This window comes from Nyctereutes procyonoides, unplaced genomic scaffold (assembly GCF_905146905.1).
Source record: "Nyctereutes procyonoides isolate TBG_1078 unplaced genomic scaffold, NYPRO_anot_genome, whole genome shotgun sequence".
In the NCBI taxonomy this organism is placed as follows: Eukaryota; Metazoa; Chordata; class Mammalia; order Carnivora; family Canidae; genus Nyctereutes; species Nyctereutes procyonoides.
Window position 1 is genome coordinate 17,006,543 of NW_026575082.1, and position 20,138 is coordinate 17,026,680.

At 39.6% G+C, this 20,138-nt stretch overlaps 1 protein-coding gene across 2 annotated transcripts in view; it reads right to left on the reverse strand.

Annotated features, from left to right (window-relative positions):
• Window positions 1-502: 502 nt before the first annotated feature.
• LOC129514541 (mucosa-associated lymphoid tissue lymphoma translocation protein 1) overlaps window positions 503-20,138 on the reverse strand; it is a 62,983-nt gene continuing 43,347 nt past the window's right edge. For both annotated transcript variants that reach the window (XM_055333204.1, XM_055333203.1), the window contains 7 exons: window positions 15,090-15,267; window positions 14,265-14,339; window positions 13,628-13,755; window positions 11,349-11,498; window positions 9,079-9,236; window positions 7,830-7,955; window positions 503-6,775 (listed from right to left, as the gene is read on the reverse strand). In XM_055333204.1, coding sequence (XP_055189179.1) covers window positions 6,335-6,775; window positions 7,830-7,955; window positions 9,079-9,236; window positions 11,349-11,498; window positions 13,628-13,755; window positions 14,265-14,339; window positions 15,090-15,267 — 1,256 coding nt within the window. In that variant the 3' untranslated portion in view covers window positions 503-6,334. The remainder of the gene's footprint in view (window positions 6,776-7,829; window positions 7,956-9,078; window positions 9,237-11,348; window positions 11,499-13,627; window positions 13,756-14,264; window positions 14,340-15,089; window positions 15,268-20,138) is intronic.

The window sequence follows — 20,138 nt, forward strand, 5'->3', positions numbered from 1 at the left end:
AAGCATTTAAAATTTTTATTTTTAAAAAGATTTTATTCATTCATTCATTCGAGATACAGAGGGAGGCAGAGCCATAGGCAGAGAAGCAGGCTCCATGCAGGGAACCCGATGTGGGACTTGATTCTGGGACGCCAGGATCATGCCCTGAGCTGAAGGCACATGCTCAACCATTGAGCAACCCGAGGGTCACGATCCCAAGATCAAGAGTTGCATATCCCAACAACTGAGACCTCCAGCTGTCCCAATTACAACTTATTTTAGAAGGCGATTGGGGATCCCTGGGTGGCGCAGCGGTTTGGCGCCTGCCTTTGGCCCAGGGCTCGATCCTGGAGACCCGGGATCGAATCCCACGTCGGGCTCCCGGTGCATGGAGCCTGCTTCTCCCTCTGCCTGTGTCTCTGTGTCTCTGCCCTCTCTCTCTCTCTCTCTCTCTCTCTCTCTCTCTCTGTGACTATCATAAATAAATAAAAAAAAATTTAAAAAAAAAAAAAAAAAAAAAAAAAGAAGGCGATACTACATTGCCAATACTATTTTTTTAAATAAAGATTTTATTTTTTTTATAGAGAGAGGCAGAGGGAGAAGCAGGCTCCCTGAGTGGAGCCCAATGTGGGACTCGATTCCAGGACCCCGGGATCATGACCTGAGCCAAAGGCAGGCGCTCAACCACTGAGCCACCCAGGCATCCCATTGCCAATACTATTAAGAGTACTTTGTAGGAAGCACTTTAGTAACAAATAATACACACCATACTGTGTGTGTACTGACCGCTATGGTTTTGAGAAAGCCAGATTCCAAGGAGGAAGAGCCTTTTCAAAGCGCTGGCTCTCGAAAGGATTTAGCATCTCAGTGCTGCTCGTTCTGTAAAGTACTAGAAGATAAACAGAAGCACAGACAAGCTGTAGGGCACACTTCAAGCCACACTACTGTTGGGTGGTGAGGACGAGCAGACTCCTCCTTAGTAAAGTCACACTTTGTGTCCGATGCTGAAATATTCTTAATGGGGGGGGGGACACCTGGGGGCCTCAGTGGTTGAGTGTCTTTGGCTCACGTGGTGATCCCAGGGTCCTGAGATCGAGTTTTGCATCAGGCTCCCTGCGGGGAGCCTGCTTCTCCCTCTACCTCTGCCTCTCTCTGTGTGTCTGTCATGGATAAATAAAAATCTTAAAAATAAAAATTTTAAAAATGAAGTGTTTTTAATGGTGTCAACTTGCAAAAAGAATTAAATATGCTTATACAAACATTCTTATATTCTGGGTATTGTTCTTGACTAATTTTTTATCAATATGAAAAGTAGGTCATATAAGGAAAAGTATTTAAAAACATATTTTTTAATTAGGCCTGGATAAAGCCCACAATGTCAAAATAGAAGGACAGGTCGAAATTGCACAAAAGTAGTGTGTAAGTTAAACAAACAAAAAAAAATGTTTAGAGAGAGAGCACGAGGAGGAGGGCAGGGAATCTCAAGCAGACTCCATGAGGGCAGAGTCCAACACAGAGCTTGATCTCAAGACCCTGAGATCATGACCTGAGCCAAAATGATCAATGCTTAATCAACTGCACCGCCCAGGTACCCTAAAAGTATTGTGCAAATTCTGAGTGTTTGGCATTAGTTAATAGCTAAAAGCCATGACAGTAGATAAATACTAGAGGAGGGGCACCTCGGTGGCTCAGTTGGTTAAGCATCCAGCCCCGAGTCTGGCTCCCTGCTCACCCGGGAGCCTGCTTCTCCCTCTCCCTCTGCCCTTATCCCTCCCACCCTGCTTGTGCTCTATCTCAAATAAGTAAATAATATCTTTTAAAAAAAAAAATACTAGGGGGAATATTCAAATAAGAGGAAACAATTTAAAGTTTATTAGGCCTTTTGTTAAAAAATCAGATCTCTTCCTGATACCATACTTGTGCCGGATCTACGTGTCAGTGTGTCGATGATCCGAGCTGTGGCTACGTGATTGGATTTACAGAGTCTAACAAGTCAAAAACAATTTTGACTACTGAAGAGACCACCTCATGGTTGCTCTGTGTGCAAGAGGTATGAAAAGTAATCAGCACGGGGGGGTGGGGTGGGGACCAGGAAAGGTCTATACTGTGTGTGTACTGACTGCTATTGTCCCTTTTGTATGTCAGCATCCTTTAAAGACTTTCCTTCTCAAGGTTGTGATTTATTTGGCCTGTTCACTTTCAGCTGGATATCACTAATGTTTTCTATTGGATGATCCATGTGTTGATTTAACTTTTTTTTTTAAAGGTTTTATTAGTTATTTGACAGAGTGAGAGTGAGAGCCCACACACAAGCAGGGGGAGCAGCAGGCAGAGGGAGAGGGAGAAGCAGGCTCCCCAATGATCAGGGAACCCATTGTGGGGCTCGATCCCAGGAGCCTGAGATCATGACCTGAGCTGAAGGCAGACGCTTAACCAGCGGAGCCACCCAGGCGCCCCTGACTTAACTTTCTTAAAATTAGAAAACATGTAACTTATCATTGCTAACTTTAGGATTTTGAAGTTACTTTCCAGAAAATACCCCTTCCCCAGGATCAAATATTAGCTCTGGATTTAGGTGAGCCTTTACTATCCTAATCTCTTCCTCCCATTGTCGTTGGTATCGGTGGGTTGCCCTTCCTAAATTCTACTGATGTATAAAGCCCTCTAATGTTATAAAGCAACTGGCATATAGAAGAGACAAAAAATACACGACTGTTAGTTTAAAAAATGTTTTAAAATTATAAATACATGCCTTAAAAAAATTCAAATATACAGGATAAACAACTGCATAGTTGAGTATGGAAGCCACTGGCTGGATTTCCATTGTTCAAGTTATCACACGGGGTTGGAGGGTAGCACACCAGCGGAGGACACGGACACATTTCCATCATTACAGAAGGCCCACTGGGCAGTTCACTGGCTACCGCCCTACAGTAACCATAATTAAGCACTAGTATATACGTGGCTCATTATAGGAGGTTCTGCATATACTCTGGATACAAGTACCTTATCAGACGGGATTTTTACACTTTCTCCTGTGCTGTGGTTGTCTCTTCACTTTCTTGATGGTGTTCTCTAAAACATAAGAGTCATTTTGAGGAAGTCCAATTTATTTATTTTTCCTTGTTGCTTGTGCATTTGGTGTTGTCGCTAAGAAACCACTGCTTCGGGATCCCTGGGTGGCGCAGTGGTTTGGCGCCTGCCTTTGGCCCAGGGCGCGATCCTGGAGACCCGGGATCGAATCCCACATCGGGCTCCTGGTGCATGGAGCCTACTTCTCCCTCTGCCTGTGTCTCTGCCTCTCTCTCTCTCTCTCTGTGACTATCATAAATAAATAAAAATTAAAAAAAAAAAAAGAAACCACTGCTTCGTCCAAGGTCACGAAGATTTACTTGTATGTTTTCTTGTCAGTTTTACAATTTTAGCTCTTATATTTAGGTATAGGATCCTTTCTGGGTTGAAATTTGTATGTAGTATTGGGGGGGGGTTCTTTAGCACTTGGCTATACAGTTGTCCTAGGACTATTCGTTGAAAAGATTACTCTTTCTTACTGAATGCTATTGGCAGTATTGTCAAAAATTAATTGATCATAAACATTATAGGCTTATTTCTGGATTCTCAGATATATTTTATATTCCCTTAATCCATGTTTATCTTCATTCCAGTGTCACACTGTTGGTTACTGTAGCTTTGTAGTTAATTTCTGTAATTGGTTAAGTGTGAATCTTCCAACTTTGTTCTTTTTCAAGATTGTTCTGGCTTTTGTATTTTCCATGCGGATTTTATCAATTTTGGGTTTCTGTATAAACTTTATCAGTTTGTCAATATTTGCAAACCAGCCAGCTGGGATTTTGATAGGAACTGCAGTAACTCTGTGGAGCAATTTGGGAGCAATCTTAACAATGTAAAGTCTTTCACTCCATGAGCCAAAATGTATTTCCATTTATTTAGGTCTTCTTTTAATTTCTTTCAACAATGTTGTATAGTTTTTATTCATCTCAATGCTACTGTAGATAGAACTTTTAAAAATCTCAATTTCAGAACATTCGCTGCTGACACAGAAATAAAACTGATCTTTGTATATTGATCTTCTATCCTGTAGCCTGGTGAACTCATTTCGTAGTTTTCAAATGAAACTTCTTAGAATTTTCTATCTAATAAGATTGTCATCTGTGAAGTTTTCCTTCTTTCCCGTAGGATTTTTTCTTTTTCTAGCCTAAATGCCCTGGACAGGACCTCAAGAACCAAGGTTGAATAGAAGGGGCGAGAGTGAATGTCCTTGTCTCATTCCTCATGTTAGGGGGAGGACATTCAGCATTCAGTTTGTTGCCAATAATGATGTTAGGTGTGGGCTTTTTGTAGTTGCTCTTTATCATATTGGGGGATTTCCATTTTATTCCTAGTTTGTTAACTATTTTTAATCATGAATGGGTGAATTTTATATGTTCTGCAGCTATTAAGCAAGTCAGTGTAGTAGTTTGGTCCTTTATGAATATAGGATGGTTGATACTCATTATTTATGAGCCTATATTTGTGAATTTACCAGTTTATTTGTAAAATGTGTAATCCCCAAATCAAAACTGTCAGCACTTTAATGATCACTCATAGATATGTGCAGACCTATGAAAATTTTGAGTTTCACTGATATGCATGTTCCCAGTGGGGGAGAACAAGGCCATGGTTCACCTTCCTGTTCCAGCTCTGCCCCAGACATGACCAGAAGATGAGGGGCCAGGGGCAAGGCTGTGTGAGCTTTGGCTCTGGGGCCAGCTGGACGGGTATGAATCCCAACTGTGGCAGTTATAAGTGGGGTAGCCTCAGGAAGTCACTTAATATTTTTGAACCTCATTTTCTTTGTAAAATAAAACAATATACACCAGGATAAATAGTTCTCAGGATTTAAGATTATATATAATCTATTTGAGATATGAATGCACACACACACGTGCACACACATCTCCCCTAGGAGCAATGGCTCTGCATTCACTGGTTCAGTATTCATTGTGACTTCCTAGATTATAACTACTGTGAATAATGAGAATTTTTTGCATTTGACATTGATTTTTGGATGTTACACAAACCTTGCATTCCTGGGATCAATCTTACTTGGTCATGGTGTATGATCCTTTTTATTATGTTGCCAGACTCAGTTTGCTAGTATTTTGTTGATGACTTTTTGATCTGTTTTCTTGCGATGTCTTCACCTGGTTTTGTATCAGCGTAATAGTGGCTTCATAAAATAAGTTCGGAAGTGTTCTCTCTCCTTGCATTTTTGGGAGAGAGTTTGCAAAAGATTGGTGTAATTCTCTAAATGTTTGGTAGGATACAGCAGCGAAGCCACCTGAGCCTGGTATTTTCTTTGTGGAATGTTTTAAGATTACTAATTCAGTATGTTTGTTATTGGCACTTGCCATTTTAACTTGCTTTAGGTAGGACAAAAGGTGGTAAGATTCTCTCTTAAGGCCAGTAAAATTCATTAAGAAAATGTAAAATTCATTAAGAAAATGTTATCCCAAAAAAAAAAAGAAGGGAAAAAAATGTTATCAAGGAGGACATATCCAGTGTTGGTAAGATTCAGAGAAGCAGCTGCCAAGATTATTCAGTGGCAGAAGCATCCTGCGGTCTTGCTCTAAGACAGACAAACATTTCGTCACCTTTCCATGTGCTTTCCTGACCTTAGGAACCATAAATTTCCGCCTGTTCTACATAAGATTTATATACCAACCTCGTAACTGATGCTTGCAGTGACGTCCTATAATCACAAATTAAAGTTTATACATTTCTAAGATTATATACAGACCTGCATATTTACATATTATCTTTAAATCCATCTACAAATGTAAAATGTGTCTCAGAACCTGTCAGGAAGGTAGCGTGTAGTGGAATAAACACTGGAATGGAAACCTGGAGGTCTCAGTTCTGGTGCCAGCTCTAAAGTACACAAGATGCCTCCATCTGTTTCTCCCACTGATGAAACTGGGTTAAGTGTGATCATCACCAGGGTTTTTTGCCCTGATTCTAAAAATACAATGACTCACTCTACAATAACATCATTCTCATCATTCTTACTTCAGAGTGCTCAAAATGAAAATATTTTTGTTATAAACACACGAACATATACACATCCATCCTTTACCCTTACAAAACAAGTCAACCAATTCATCAGCTCCTAAGAGAGAAGGAAGAGGGTAAATAATATAATTCCAACACCTGAAAGTCCTGAGTTTGCCATGAAATATCTTTACTAATCTCTCTCTTCGAATAGGTATTTGCTTCTTCATGATGCTTCCCTTCATGTCAGTCCTGTTGCACAGGAGGCATCTGGTAATTATGACAACTTCCAACAACAAGGAGGTCACTTTTCGGAAATTCGGAGTGCCTCAGAGAGACTGAATGGCACGTCATCAGTTGTCTCCACTGGCACGTTGCTCCTACCGAACTGGCATGGATAGTGGTGGGTGTGGTGACTTGACATAAATGCATCTGCCGTCCGGCTGCAGCGACAGCCATCTGATGGCAAGATGTTACTTGAGTTACCAAGGTGCGAATGGTAAACCCCGTGGAATGAGTCTTGAGACGAGTGGTAGTGGCCGCCTCCTGCTGAGGTGGATGCCGAGCTCTGGTAAGGTCCATTACACATAATACAAGTTTGGAAGCAAGTCTTCCTTCCCAAACCTCGGTGAATGTCCAGTTTGGCAATGAGGGGTTTCCCAACATTCACCTCCTGCTTCTCCTCTACAGTATCTTCCAGTCCTGAGTACTGATATGACAGGCAGACTGAGAAGACGAGATGTTCCTGAAAAGGAAAAGACAATTATTTGTATCAATTGTGAAAGCATCTCAATCTTAAGAGTACTTACTGACATATACAAATACACATGATCACACAACAACAGCAGCTACTCTCACTTCCCTTTCCCAGGTTCCAAATCCCCAAGGCCCGTTTACCCCTTCCCCACACTCAGGAAGGCCCGCTATAATTGCCTTCCCTTTCCCTCATTCAGTACTTTCAACTGGTGGAATTCTAGATCCTGCTCCTGACAGCAGCCAGAGTCACAGCGACCTTGTACCACACTCTGGGTGAACAGTGGAAATGTGTTTTCTAAGCAGTGGGGGTTGGGAAACTTACCCTTCCCTATTAGTGAAGATGGAGAATGATCCCTTAATGAAAAAATCTGGCTGTACACCTAGGCCAGAAGTTTAGCTGTTTTAAAAAACCTGAAATAATAATCCACAGTCCCAGGTGGAGAAATACCACTGAATCCGATCATTAGGGTTATTTCAAAGACAAAGGAGACTGCAGGTAGATTAGCTAGGAATGGGATGACAATAGTCTGTGTTGTTCCTTAACTAGGAAATGATTACTTGAAGATGCAAAGGTATTTTTTTTTTTTAAGATTTTATTTACTTATTCATGAGAGACACAAAGAGAGAGAGAGAGAGTCAGAGGCACAGGCAGAGGGAGAAGCAGGCTCCATGCAGGGAGCCCGACGTGGGACTTAATCCTGGTTCTCCAGGATCAGGCCCTGGGCTGCAGGCGGCGCTAAACCACTGTGCCACCGGGGCTGCCCGATGCGAAGGTGTTTAAAAGCAGACCATGCTCTGTATCTCTAAGTTTTCAAAAATGTGGAGAGTAATCACATGTGCTCTCACACAAAAACCCTCAGGCCACTACCAGGGACAGAACAGAATATTGCAAGGGTCACTGATGAGACGCACTGTGTATCACTTACCTCTACTTCAATTTAATACCAATGAAGCAGCTCATCTATAAACTAATACAACTGTCACACACCAACATGAACTTAACTTTCATTAAGTTAGTAGTTATAAACAGGACAAGTAATAACCTTTAATTTTTGCAGCGAACTGAGCCTAGTGTAGAGGCAATGCTTGGGAAGATCCTTGGATACTAAATAGCTGCCAGTTTCTTCAGGCGTCCCTTTATTTGCATCTTTTGGATCAATATCTAAATCCTGTGAAAATCAGCAGATGTTATTAATGAAATCACTTAAGGTCACAACGTAGTCTATGACAGTATACTATCTGAACAGGTATTGCTCTCTTATGAAATTTTGGCCTGAGAGGTGAGCCCTTTGCTAGGACTAAAGAAACTGTAAGAACGACATTCTAGAGTCTAACAGGAATTCTAAATTGTGCACAGATACATTTAAAAAGTTAGCTCTGCAAGGCTACTTTCAAACTACCCCTAGGAGTACTTCTTAGCCCACTTGAGCTTCCTTTAGGGTTCCAGCCCTGTTAGTGTGTGACTCCTGGATTCTTTTCCTGCTCACTCAACACTTTTGGGAAGGTGTAGGGGGATTTACATGATTCATATATTTAAAAAGAATAAATGGACGTGTACATACAGGCAGCCCTTCCCTTTTTCTTCTCTAAGAGCCAAGCCCTGGCTGAGAGCGGGAGATCTGTTCTGGAACTTCAGAGAGAAGGCCTCAGGCTCCCCCTGCCCAATGCCCAGGAGGCCCAAGCGAGTCCAGCGCTGTCAGGGTTGGTAGACAGACCTGTCTAATCTGGGGTCCAGGGCTGGACCGTTTGCTCTCACATGAAGCAGTGTCCTCTGTGAAGCCTTTATCAGTAGCAAGGGTGATGTTCTGGATTTGTCTTGTTCCTTGCTTACTTCTCAATTTACTACAGTCATGTAGGAAAGAGGAGCACTATTTATTGGCTTCTTTAGGCCAACGGAAATAAATGAAATAAATGATGATATCTTAATTTTCAGAAAAAACAACTAAATTTCTATGCTTCCAATATACTATAATTTTATTTCTTCACACTTGATATCCTCCTCAGGGCTAAGGAAATTAAAGGCTTCTTTCCTAGGTGAACTTTAGCCATTCCTAAATTTGATAAATGTAGCATATTTGGGGGGTTAGTTTTTAAATGTAATATAAGATATATTAAATATGAAAAACAGACTAATACTAAAATACAAATAAGTATTTAGATAAATGGAATATATATGTATGTATTCTTAGTTCCTTTAAATTTACCATCAACTTTAAGTTTCCATATGTTTAGTCTTTAGTAAGTGACGCTATACCGTCCTATTTTGAGTAAAAGAAGATAGGGGGTTCTTACAAGAGGGAAATCGGTGACATAGGCGTCGCACATCACCACGTCGGCTGGCTTGTGAACTATGCTCGTGTAGATTATCATGACATTGGAGAACTCGGCGGCAAACCCTAACTGAATCTGAACGCCACACTGAAATTTAAGACACATACTTTCTGGGAGTTCTGAAAAAGAACAAAAAGAATAACTTATTTGAGAAGTGCTTGGTAAGTGTTCTCATAAGCAACAGGCAATTGTTCTTTATGGGACAAAATATAGTGAGAGCTTCAGCTTCTGCTTTCGCTTACAAATGTTCTATAACACATTGTTGAAAAACACACAGACACATATGCATGCAGTTAAAAAAAGAGGAAAAAAAAAGCCCCATGTTCTGCTGGTCAAGCAAATAAGAATCTTTCATTGACTATTTCCTTATAGTTCTCATCCCTCTGCATATGTAACTTTCACAGTGGGAATCGAAAGTATCCATACAGTCGTAAATACATTTTCACTGTTGCCTCAATCTTCATGAAAACAGTTTTTAAGAAAGCATAATGTCACTGAATATTTGTTACTTTGAACAATTCCACTACTCTTGAGTATCTGTGGTATTTCTGGGTTTTATTGTTTTTCTATCATAGTCATTATTTCGAATATATATGTACTCAATGCTTTAGGATTATTAGATACAGCTATTCGATGGTCCCTCACACATGTGACATCTCCTTTTATACAGAATATAAATAGATCTCACCATAACATTTCCAAAATGAAGTAACATTAATTTTCAAAGTGTGTACCTAGTTGATGGTATAAAAAAGGAAAAACTGTACTAACATAGTTTTAATTTTATTTTCTCTAATTACTACTTAAGTTTACCATTTTCTGTATTTGTTCCTTAATTATTAATATATTCTCAATTGTGTAGGCTGAATTTGCATCCTTTGATGATTAACTGAGAGAGTCTTAACGTTTTTCCTTTTACCACTTTGCGCTCTTTAACATAAAAAATACCAAATCTGTTACAAAAAAAAAAATGCTCTCTTTCTAGACAAACTCTCCACGTCTCTAGAGCCTGTTTGCCTTTGGTAAGGTGACATTTACCCATATCTAAAAGATAAGAATTAAGTATTATTTTAAGACCACAATTTTTTCGTTATGTTTTAAATATTTAGGCCAAGAACTATGCTGCAAATCCAGTGATGTTTTCAGTATCACTTACTCACTCAACAACTATTTTCCTGAACACCTAGTATGTGCCAGGCATAGTTCAAAGTAAAGAACAAACAGATAAAAATATTGGATGAGCCTATGTCTAAGGTTTCTTTCTTTCTTTTTTTTTAATTCGAAGTCCTAATTGGCTTTATTAGGCAGGCAATTCATGAATTCGGCAGCATCTCATACAGCAAGTAAAGAAATGCTCTCTTTGTTTCATTTCATAAAGGTTGTATTTACTGTTGATTTTTACCACCATGATTTTGTTACTATTGTTGTTTAGGGCTTTTTTAAAGGAAAAGAATCAATTTCTTTCTTTTTTTTTTTTTCATTTCAATTACTTATCCAACTATCTGAAAAACCAAGACACTATATTTGTGGCATTTTATTTTAATGTGCTTTAACATATTTACCAAAAATATATCTTAGAGAACAGACTATTAGGAAAAGAAAGATATTATATAGAAGTTCAACGAATACAATTTTCAATTATCTACAGTAAAGGATACATAATACAGATATTTGGGACTCACAACAAATCTAAAATCTTCATTTCGGTCAATAATTTAAACTTACTTTTTCACTAAGTCACATAGAATTACCCAGGGTAATGAAGTTACAGGTATGATTTCCACCTCACCTTCTACTGTCTTGCTCACTGACTCATGGATTCAAGAGTCAAAGACAGAGAATACTCAGTAATATTTATGAGCACGTAGTATTTGCTGACGAGTGTGCTTCTCTATTTACGTGTGTGATCTCAATCAAGCCCAGCAACCTTACCAGGTATTATTTCTTGTCCCCATTTATAGGTAACGTGCTTATCCAGTGGTAGAGACAGGATCAGAACCCAAACCTGTCTGATTTTTCAAATAGCACACTTCCAACAGCTCACAACAGAATAGGATCTAAGGGACTGTATGTTACATAAGTTGTTTAGTCTTGGGTTTGCCCACCAGGCTAAAATATTTTCACTACAAAATCAAGAGGAAAACTATTTATTCAGGAGGGAAAAAACCTCCTTCATCATTTAATGCAGCATAGTATAGAAAAATCTCACAAAAAGCCAGACATCACCATACCATGTGCCTTGGCCCACTGTAGATTCCGAACCAGAGATTCTGCGGAATAGGCTGTTCCCTGAATCGGGTCAGTAAGTGCTCTCTTTTCAGATAAGCTACTCCGGATCTCTAGAGCCTGTTTGCCTTTGGTAAGGTGACATTTCCCCATATCTGAAAGATAAGAAATAAGTATTAAGACCACAATCTGTGTTTAAAATATTTAGGTCAAGAATTCTCCGGCAAATCCAGTTACAGCCTCAGTATCACTCATGCACTCAACAACTATTTTCCTGAACATGTACTATGTGCCAGGCACAGTTCAAAGTAATGAGCAAACAGAGAAAATATTGGGCCAGGCCACTTCTAAAGGCCCCCTTTTAGCTTTTATCTTCTATAATTCTATTATCGTATCCCTAATATTTGAAGCTTTAACATTTACAAAGATCTAGAAGTATATTCTTTACTGCAAGGGTAGCCATGGTAATTTTATGTCTATACTCTGTTGAGAAATACATGTATTTAGTAAACAAATGACTACTTATCCATGAGAAAGGAAGATATCATGCCATCTTTATCTCAGATATCCTTAAGAAATAATGTGTTACAACCACTGATATGGCTAAATCACCATAAGTCCTCTCCCCTGACTCAAAATAAGCACCATCCAATGTAGTATGTATATTCCCGTGCATATCTTAATTTTCACTCATGCATAGGCACTGGTAAGTAGTTTATGCCAATGTTTTAGGTTTTAAGATTAACAAATGTTATGCTGTATGCATGCTTTGTGTTTTCACCCAACATGTTTTAGGCAAGGACTTGTGACAATTGATAAACATGAATTTAAATTTACAAAACCATATATATCATATTCTTTAATATGAATAAATTATAGTTTCTCTTACTTCTATTTTTATTATTTATTATTATTAATTATTAATAAAGTTATAAAGTAATAATATCTGGCCCCTGGTATGTAGTTACTTATCTGAAAAAAAAGAGGTAAAACTAAGATTCTGAAAGAGAAGAATCTATTCTTAAATAGAAGCTAAATATAAAAAACAGATGAAAGCAGAACTTTTCCGGTTGAAGCAGGGTGGTGGGGGAAGGTCAAAGATCTGGCTATGTTAAATGGGAAAGTGGTTAAGTCAGGTGATCCAGCTAAGAGATCTACACACAGATAAAAATATGAAAATAAACAAAGGTGACTCACAGCTCTTAGTGAAATACTCACATACCTTATCCTCTACCTGCCATCTTTGGAACACCCATGAAACTCCATTTTCCATGGGCTAGTTCACGAAAGAATTGCCTATGGGTATGGTTTTTAAAATGGCATTTCAAAAAAATACCTGGCAGTCTACTGGTATAGTAGGGTATGTACTTGTTCAGCACCCGATGGGAGCATAATATTATCCCGAGAAGGAAAAGGCAGAGAAGGAAATGGAAGACATGATGTTAGCCCTCTAGGATTGTGTCCTGAAAGCAGAATTTAAAAACCACTAAGGGGCAGCCCGGGTGGCTCAGCGGTTTAGCGCCGCCTTCAGCCCAGGGCCTGATCCTGGAGACCTGGGATCGAGTCCCACATCAGGCTCCCTGCATGGAGCCTGCTTCTCCCTCTGCCTGTGTCTTTGCCTCTCTTTCTCTCTCTCTGTGTGTCTCTCATGAATAAATAAATAAAATCTTAAAAAAAAAAAAAAACAAACACTAAGTCGGGATGCCTAGGTGGCTCAGTGGTTGGGCATCTGCCTTTGGCTCAGGGCATGATCCCGGGATCGAGTCCCGCGTTGGGCTCCCTGCAAGGAGCCTGCTTCTCCCTCTGCCTGTGTCTCTGGCCCTCTCTGTGTGTCTCTCATGAATAAATAAATAAAATCTTAAAAAAACAAACAAACCCATAAGTCCATCATGAAAAAAATGAACCCAGCCTTCTCCACTAGGGCCTCAAAATTTCTATAAAGTTGTATCTGTCTGTTCCAGGGAGAGGATGCTCTCTGGATGTTTTTTTTTTTTTTTTTTTCTCTGCACTAGGCATGAGGCACAGAGCACTGAGGATGAAACTTCAGAGATTCCAGTCTTGCCTGGGACCAGCTTTGCAGCAGGATCATGCTGCAGAGATGGCACAGAGCTCAGTCACCAGGGAAAGGAGGAGGGAGGAAGAAGCAAAACAGGAGTGCTGCTGAACATTCTAGAAAAAATTATTTTACAAAAATAAATACTAATTCCAAACCTGCACAATAACAGTAGGAATAAAATAATTATCAGAGAACCCTGGGTAGCTTTCTCTTTATTTTTTATTTTACCTTCTGCAACTTCATCCAGTAACACAGTAATTTTCTTGTCTTCTAATAACCTATCTTTTAAAAATTTCATGAAAATTCCATTTGCCAACCCAGAATGCTGGATTTCAAAAGCTTCTGCTCCTTGACACCTTAAACACAGCAAAAAGACAGAAAATTTTTAAAAAGTAAACAGTTGCCACATGGGGCTTATATAAATACTGATGAGCCTCATTTGCTTGCCTCTCTGCCTTTTGAATGACACTCTCATTAAAGAGTTAATCTTTAGGGCACCTGGGTGGCTCAGTGGTTGAGCGGCTGCTTTTGGCTTGGGTCATGATCCTGGGGTCCTGGGATAGGGTCTCACAGGGAGCCCTCTTCTGTCTCTGCCTCTCTCTGTGTCTCTCATGAATAAATAAAATCTTAGGGAAAAAAAGTTAATTTTTAAGCAGGAACTAAATGCTCTGGTGTTTAGTAAAAAGAAGATGCCAAGATACGAGGAGCAAAAGTCAATTACTTAACTCATTTGTCCTATTAAGAATATTAGGGACGAAAATGTATGCTTACATTTCTACAGATATATCTAGGCTTCTAACCTATAATCAAAAGGAAGTCATTGAAAAATGAAGGCATCTTGAACACAAATGCAAAATTTCCTTACGTGGCATATCCAAAGACAATGTTGGCGGTGACTTTTAGTGCATCCAAGATTGGGATGGTATCATCATAGTCGTTTCTATTTAAAAGGGAGGAGGGAGGAGGATAGATACAAATGTGAAAAAAATTAAGCAGCATTTAAAGAGAGCATAAATAATAATATGATGCAAAATCTGAGAATGCTATTCAATTACACATAAATTAAGATTATAGATTCAAAATTCCTATTATCAAATCAGGCACATATTTGCCCCAAATAACCCAGGGCTCCTCTGCTGTTGAGACAGCTGAAGGCCACATCATCCGCTCTCTGGTTTGCTTCAAATCCGGAGTTATATCTAAACTCTGGCACTGGTTTTTGATCGGTAAATGCTGAGCAAGCACAAAACCATATTTCGGAGAGGGATAATCACTGGTTCTATTCCCTAGTAACACGGTGGCCAACAACTGGGACCCAAACCCTTTCTGTATATGCGAGCCCAGGACTGCTAGAGGCCCCAACTCTGTGGGGGCTGCTTCTATCAATTCCTGGAGAAATAAATGCACCAATGACTAGACACATCTGCAGGTGTTCTGAGGTATGAATAAATACCCACACCTTTGAGTTTCTCACTTCTGTTCTCTAACAACTAGGAAAAAAGTTAAAGTAATTAAATACATAGAAAATGTATTTTTCCCTTAGTTTCCTTCTTAGTCGGTTTCAATCTAATTATAAACTCACAAGCTTAAGTGCTCCTTAGAATTCCCAGGTTTGTCTCAGATTTAACTCTCAAGGCTGATATTTACCTAACTCCAGGGAACTTTGTTTAACAAAGATGAGGCAGTTTACCTTTTCCTACACATGTCCAACAAGAACACATTGAGTCCAGTTTCTTTCTCTTGCATCAGTTTCAGTATATTTTGTACACACAGACAGTTTTCAGACCTATATGGATTTGGGGCATCAACAGGGACCATAAAGCTGTTGCCAAAGTTTTCATAACCATGCCCCGCATAATATAATAATCCTGGAAAGGAAAAAAGAAAAGATGTAAAAATTAATTCTAGTTTGCACTCCGAACATGCATGGAGCACTCTTTAGAAAGAAACCTAGACTTTAGTTTTCTTCAGGTTAATGCAAGTTTATTTAAGAGATACTCAATTATAAACACAGTCAATGTTAACTAAGTTTGCACAGAAAATTTTTTTAAAAAGATTTTGTTTATTCATGAGAGACACACACACAGAGGTAGAGACCCAGGCAGAGGGAGAAGCAGGCTCCTCTTGGGGAGCCTGATGTGGGACTCGATCCCAGGACCCCAAGGTCTTGACCTGAGCCAAAGGCAGATGCTCAACCACTGAGCCACCCAGGCATCCTTGCATGGAAAAATACTTTGACAATGGTTTTCAAGACCAACATTGAGATGCTGTTCTAAAGTATATTTTATTTTTTTAAGATTTTATTTATTTATTCATGAGAGACGAGACACAGGCAGAGGAAGAAGCAGGTTCCCTGCAGGAAGCTCCATGTGGGACTCGATCCCAGGAGCCCCGGGATCATGACCTGAGCCAAAGGCAGATGCTCAACCGCTGAGTCCCCCGGGTGACCCCTAAAGTGTATTTTAATTCATAAAAATAACACAATTATAACCAATGGTATAACACAGAATACAATTTTATCTCATGATGTATAAAAACGAAAAAGGCTTAAGACTTCTTTGGTGACTCATTTGTCTCCTCTATGAGACCAGGAGCTCCCCCAGAGCAAGGACAGTATTATCTTTATCTGTGTATTCCTGGGACACAGCAGGAGCTTAGCAAGTTTTAACAGATGAACAAATAAACACAATTCAGATGGATATTGCAATGGCAATATCCAATATAAGAAATTCTGCAGGCACTTCCACATAATGTTAGTAAGGGCTATAAAAATATAAATGTAGCTTTTTCTAAGCAGAGAAGGAAAATCTGATTTCATGGATTATTTTTTCCTTTCTGTTATGAGATATAAATATCATTAATTTTCCATCTAGAGTCTCTTGAATTAATAATCTAAAGTCTGGGTTCTAAAGTATTTCATAGATGAGTCATTATTTCTATACCGAGAAATACTATAAAAACTGCACCAAACAACTCAACATTTTCTTTTTTTTTTCAAGATTTTATTTATTTATTCATGAGAGGCACAGAGAGAGAGAGAGAGAGAGAGAGAGAGAGAGAGAGAGAGGCAGAGGGAGAAGCAGGCCCCATGCAAGGGAGCCCGACGTGGGACTCGATCCCGGGTCTCCAGGATCACACCCTGGGCTGAAGGCGGCGCTAAACCACTGAGCCACCGGGGCTGCCCAACTCAACATTTTCTTAAAAAGAAGTCTGTTTTGGCTGTAAAAACAACAACAACAACAACAACAACAACAACAAAAACACCCAAAATATCAGTATGGGCTTCTTTATAAAAATATCTGACAGAAATACTTGTGAAGACATGTTCCCCTGAGCATGTGGTCTTCAGGGCCCACTAATTTTTTTATCTCGGTATTCTGGATATGATGACTTCTTTCTAGGATATACTCTAATGTCAACAATAAAATGGGATTTAGACAGGGAACAACAGGAAAGCTAATCCTTTGTATCTATAGCCCCAATTCCTAGCAAAGAATGTGGCTCTGAACATTAAGCAACTTGTTTCATTCGGTCCTAGAGGGCAGGACCCAGGTCTACTGTTCTCGAACTCCTACTAAAATGAGAAATAGGTTTTTTTCATATGTCACATTTCAGGTAAAAAAAAAAAAAAAGTCAGAATGGGCACATTCATTTATTCAGGTGGGTTTATTCCACCTCCGTGCCCTGAATGAAATCGTGTATGTGCCGAAAGAAATGCAAAAGAAAAGGAAGACAAAGTTCCTGCCCCAGGGAACTCGCAACTCATTCAGGCCTGCTCGTGCTTGTGCTGTTAGTCAAAAAAACAAAGAAAGTCAGTAAATAATGAAATACCATAAAAATACCATAAATTGTGTGATTAAGGAAACCTTGCACAATTGGAGTAGGTGCAGAGAGGACTCAGGGTGCAGTGACACAGCAATGGGTGGCCCTGAGAGTCAATGGGTACAATGTGGGAAGGCAGAGAAAGAGTGACCTTCATTACAGGCAGGGGGTAAGAGAAACGAGGTGTGGACCTCAAATGACAGCTAATAGCAAGGACACCAGCCTGGCAAAGAATCAAATTATCATTGTAAATGGGAGTAAGAGTGCACTGATTGGAGCATTCTGAAAATCATGACACAGGTATTGGATTTAATTCACTAGACAACAGAGATCAAGTACATGAAAAGATAACCTGAAGAATGAGGGAGAATGTTTGCAAATCACGTATCTAAAAGGACAACTTGTACCTAGAGTATGTACATAAAGAACCCTTCAATTTGACCATTAGAAGGCAAATCCCCAAGTAAAAAATGGGCAAAGGACCTGAATAAACATTTCTCCCAAGAGGATATACAAATGCAAAAAATCACATGAAGAGCAAAACAAAAACGATGAAATACCACTTTACACTTCCTAGGGCGGCTGTAATGAAGACACAGGCAGTAACGAGTGTTGGCAAGGAGGCAGAGAAAGTGGAAACTTCATTTATTTCTGGTGGGAATACATAACAGGGCAAGCACCCTGGAAGGAGGTTAGGCAGTGCCTCAAAAAGTTAAACTTAGAATTATCACATACCCAGCAATTGCAATCCCAGGAATATACACCCAAGAGGCCTGAAAACTTGTGTCCACACAAGACTGTGTACACGAATGTTCAAGGCAGTGTTATTCACAGTATCTACACCATTTAAACAGCCTAGAAGTCCACCTGCTGATGAGAGGAAATGTGATGCGTCCACACAGTGGATGATGACCCAGCCATAATAGTAAAGCAACAACACGGATGAACCTTGAAAACATTTTGCTAAGTGAAAAAAAAAAGTCACAAAAGGACACGTATGGAATGATTCCATTCTATGGAAGGTCTCAAAAAGGCAAATCCATAAAGCTAGAAAGGAGTTGTGTTGTAGCCAGGGGTTTGGGATAAGAAGGAATGAAGAGTGAGTGCGGAGAGACATGGGGATTCTTTCTGGGGTAGGGGAAGAGATCCGGAATTAGGTAACCGATGCACAGCTTTGTAAATATGCGTCCCTCACATACTGGCTTTTACGGACACCCTACAGTTCTATGTATATTTAATTTCTCGGATAAAAATCATAATAGACATTAAGCTTCCAAGCTGGTATAGCTTTTTCATGGTTTTGGAAGCACCTTCATATCCATGAACTGATTTTTGATCCATATAGCAATCTTTAAATGACTTATACCCCTATTTTAGAGATGAGGAAATTATAAAGAGATCAAATGACTTGCTTAAAATCGCATAGCTGATAGGTGTCTGGACTCCCAAAAGGCATTTTTTTCTCATTATATTAAGGGATTTATAATTTTGAGAGTATAGGGACACCTGGGTGGCTCAGCGGTTGAGCGCCTGCCTTCAGCTCAGGGCATGATCCTGGAGTCTTGGGATTGAGGCCTGCACTGGGCTCCCCACAGGGAGTCTGCTTCTCCCTCTGCCTGTGTCTCTGCCTCTCTGTGTGTCTCTCATGAATAAATAAAATCTTTAAAAAATAATTTTGAGAGTATAAATCATGTTCTTTATTTTCTGAATGTCCTTCATTCAACACCTAGCATACTCCTTTATCTGGGCTATAATGTAATAAGGAACATATTTTTTGAATGCATTAAATGAACAGTGCAAACCAATAAGGACAGAGGCGGAGCTAGAGAACTTTCCATAAAGGGTCTGATATGCAACAGAAATTGTACCATTTCTACAAGTGGCTTTCTTACGTAAGCCAGCCAGCCAGGCGGCTCATGGATTGCCTCCATTGCATCTGCATCACGGAATACAACTGTCTGTAGCAAGACTTGTAACTTGGGGGAAGCACCAACTTCAAGGGAAGGTTTGCCCTCCATCAAGCAGGGAAACCTAAGTGTGGTCCATTATTTCAGAGCCATAAATCCCGCTCTGCCATCACTAAGGCACTTAGAACAAAATACCTTTTGTCTACCCCAAAATGACTTATGAAAAACATTTAGCATCAAAGTCTATACCCAAACGACATTGTGGGAGATTAAACATTTTTATGTAAAATAAATTAGATCAAAGCATGGTATTTTAAGGATTGCATGTCTAGTACTGCTTATTAATTGAATCGACTATCCCATCACTCAAGGAGAGGCACAACATAGGCATCTTCATAAGTGACAAAAAACTTCATGTGGTTAGAAATATAATCCTATCAATTAGAACTTTAGGGAATTTGATTTCTTGGGAACATGATTTCCAAGAATATAGTTCATTACAGATATTTCTTCTTGCCTACAGAGAAAATCATTGTTTGGATGGAAGATTGTCCCACTGGAGCTGAACTGCAGCACCTAGCAAGGTGCTGATGAGGACATCCGCCACCGCCACCACCGTCACCGTCACCTACAGAGCTCTTCCTCTGTGCCTGGCACTTTCTGAATAAAGTGCTTGCTTTAATTATATGGTTCTTACCTCCTATAACCCTCATAATATATTTCTCATAAGTAGGTAGATAATATTGTCATCTCCCTTTTACAGATGGAAATACTGAGACACTTAAAGAGGTATAAGAGCTCACATAAATCCACATGACTAACAGGTGACGGAAACAGAATTTGGACGCTGGCCAGATCAACCACTGTGCTCCACTATACTGTCTCTTAATAATCTACTGCTGGTTTCCTTCCTCCTTGCCCTCTCCCTCCCTCTCTCTTTCTTAAAAGATTTTGTTTATTCATGAGAGACACAGAGAGAGAGAGGCAGAGACACAGGCAGAGGGAGAAGC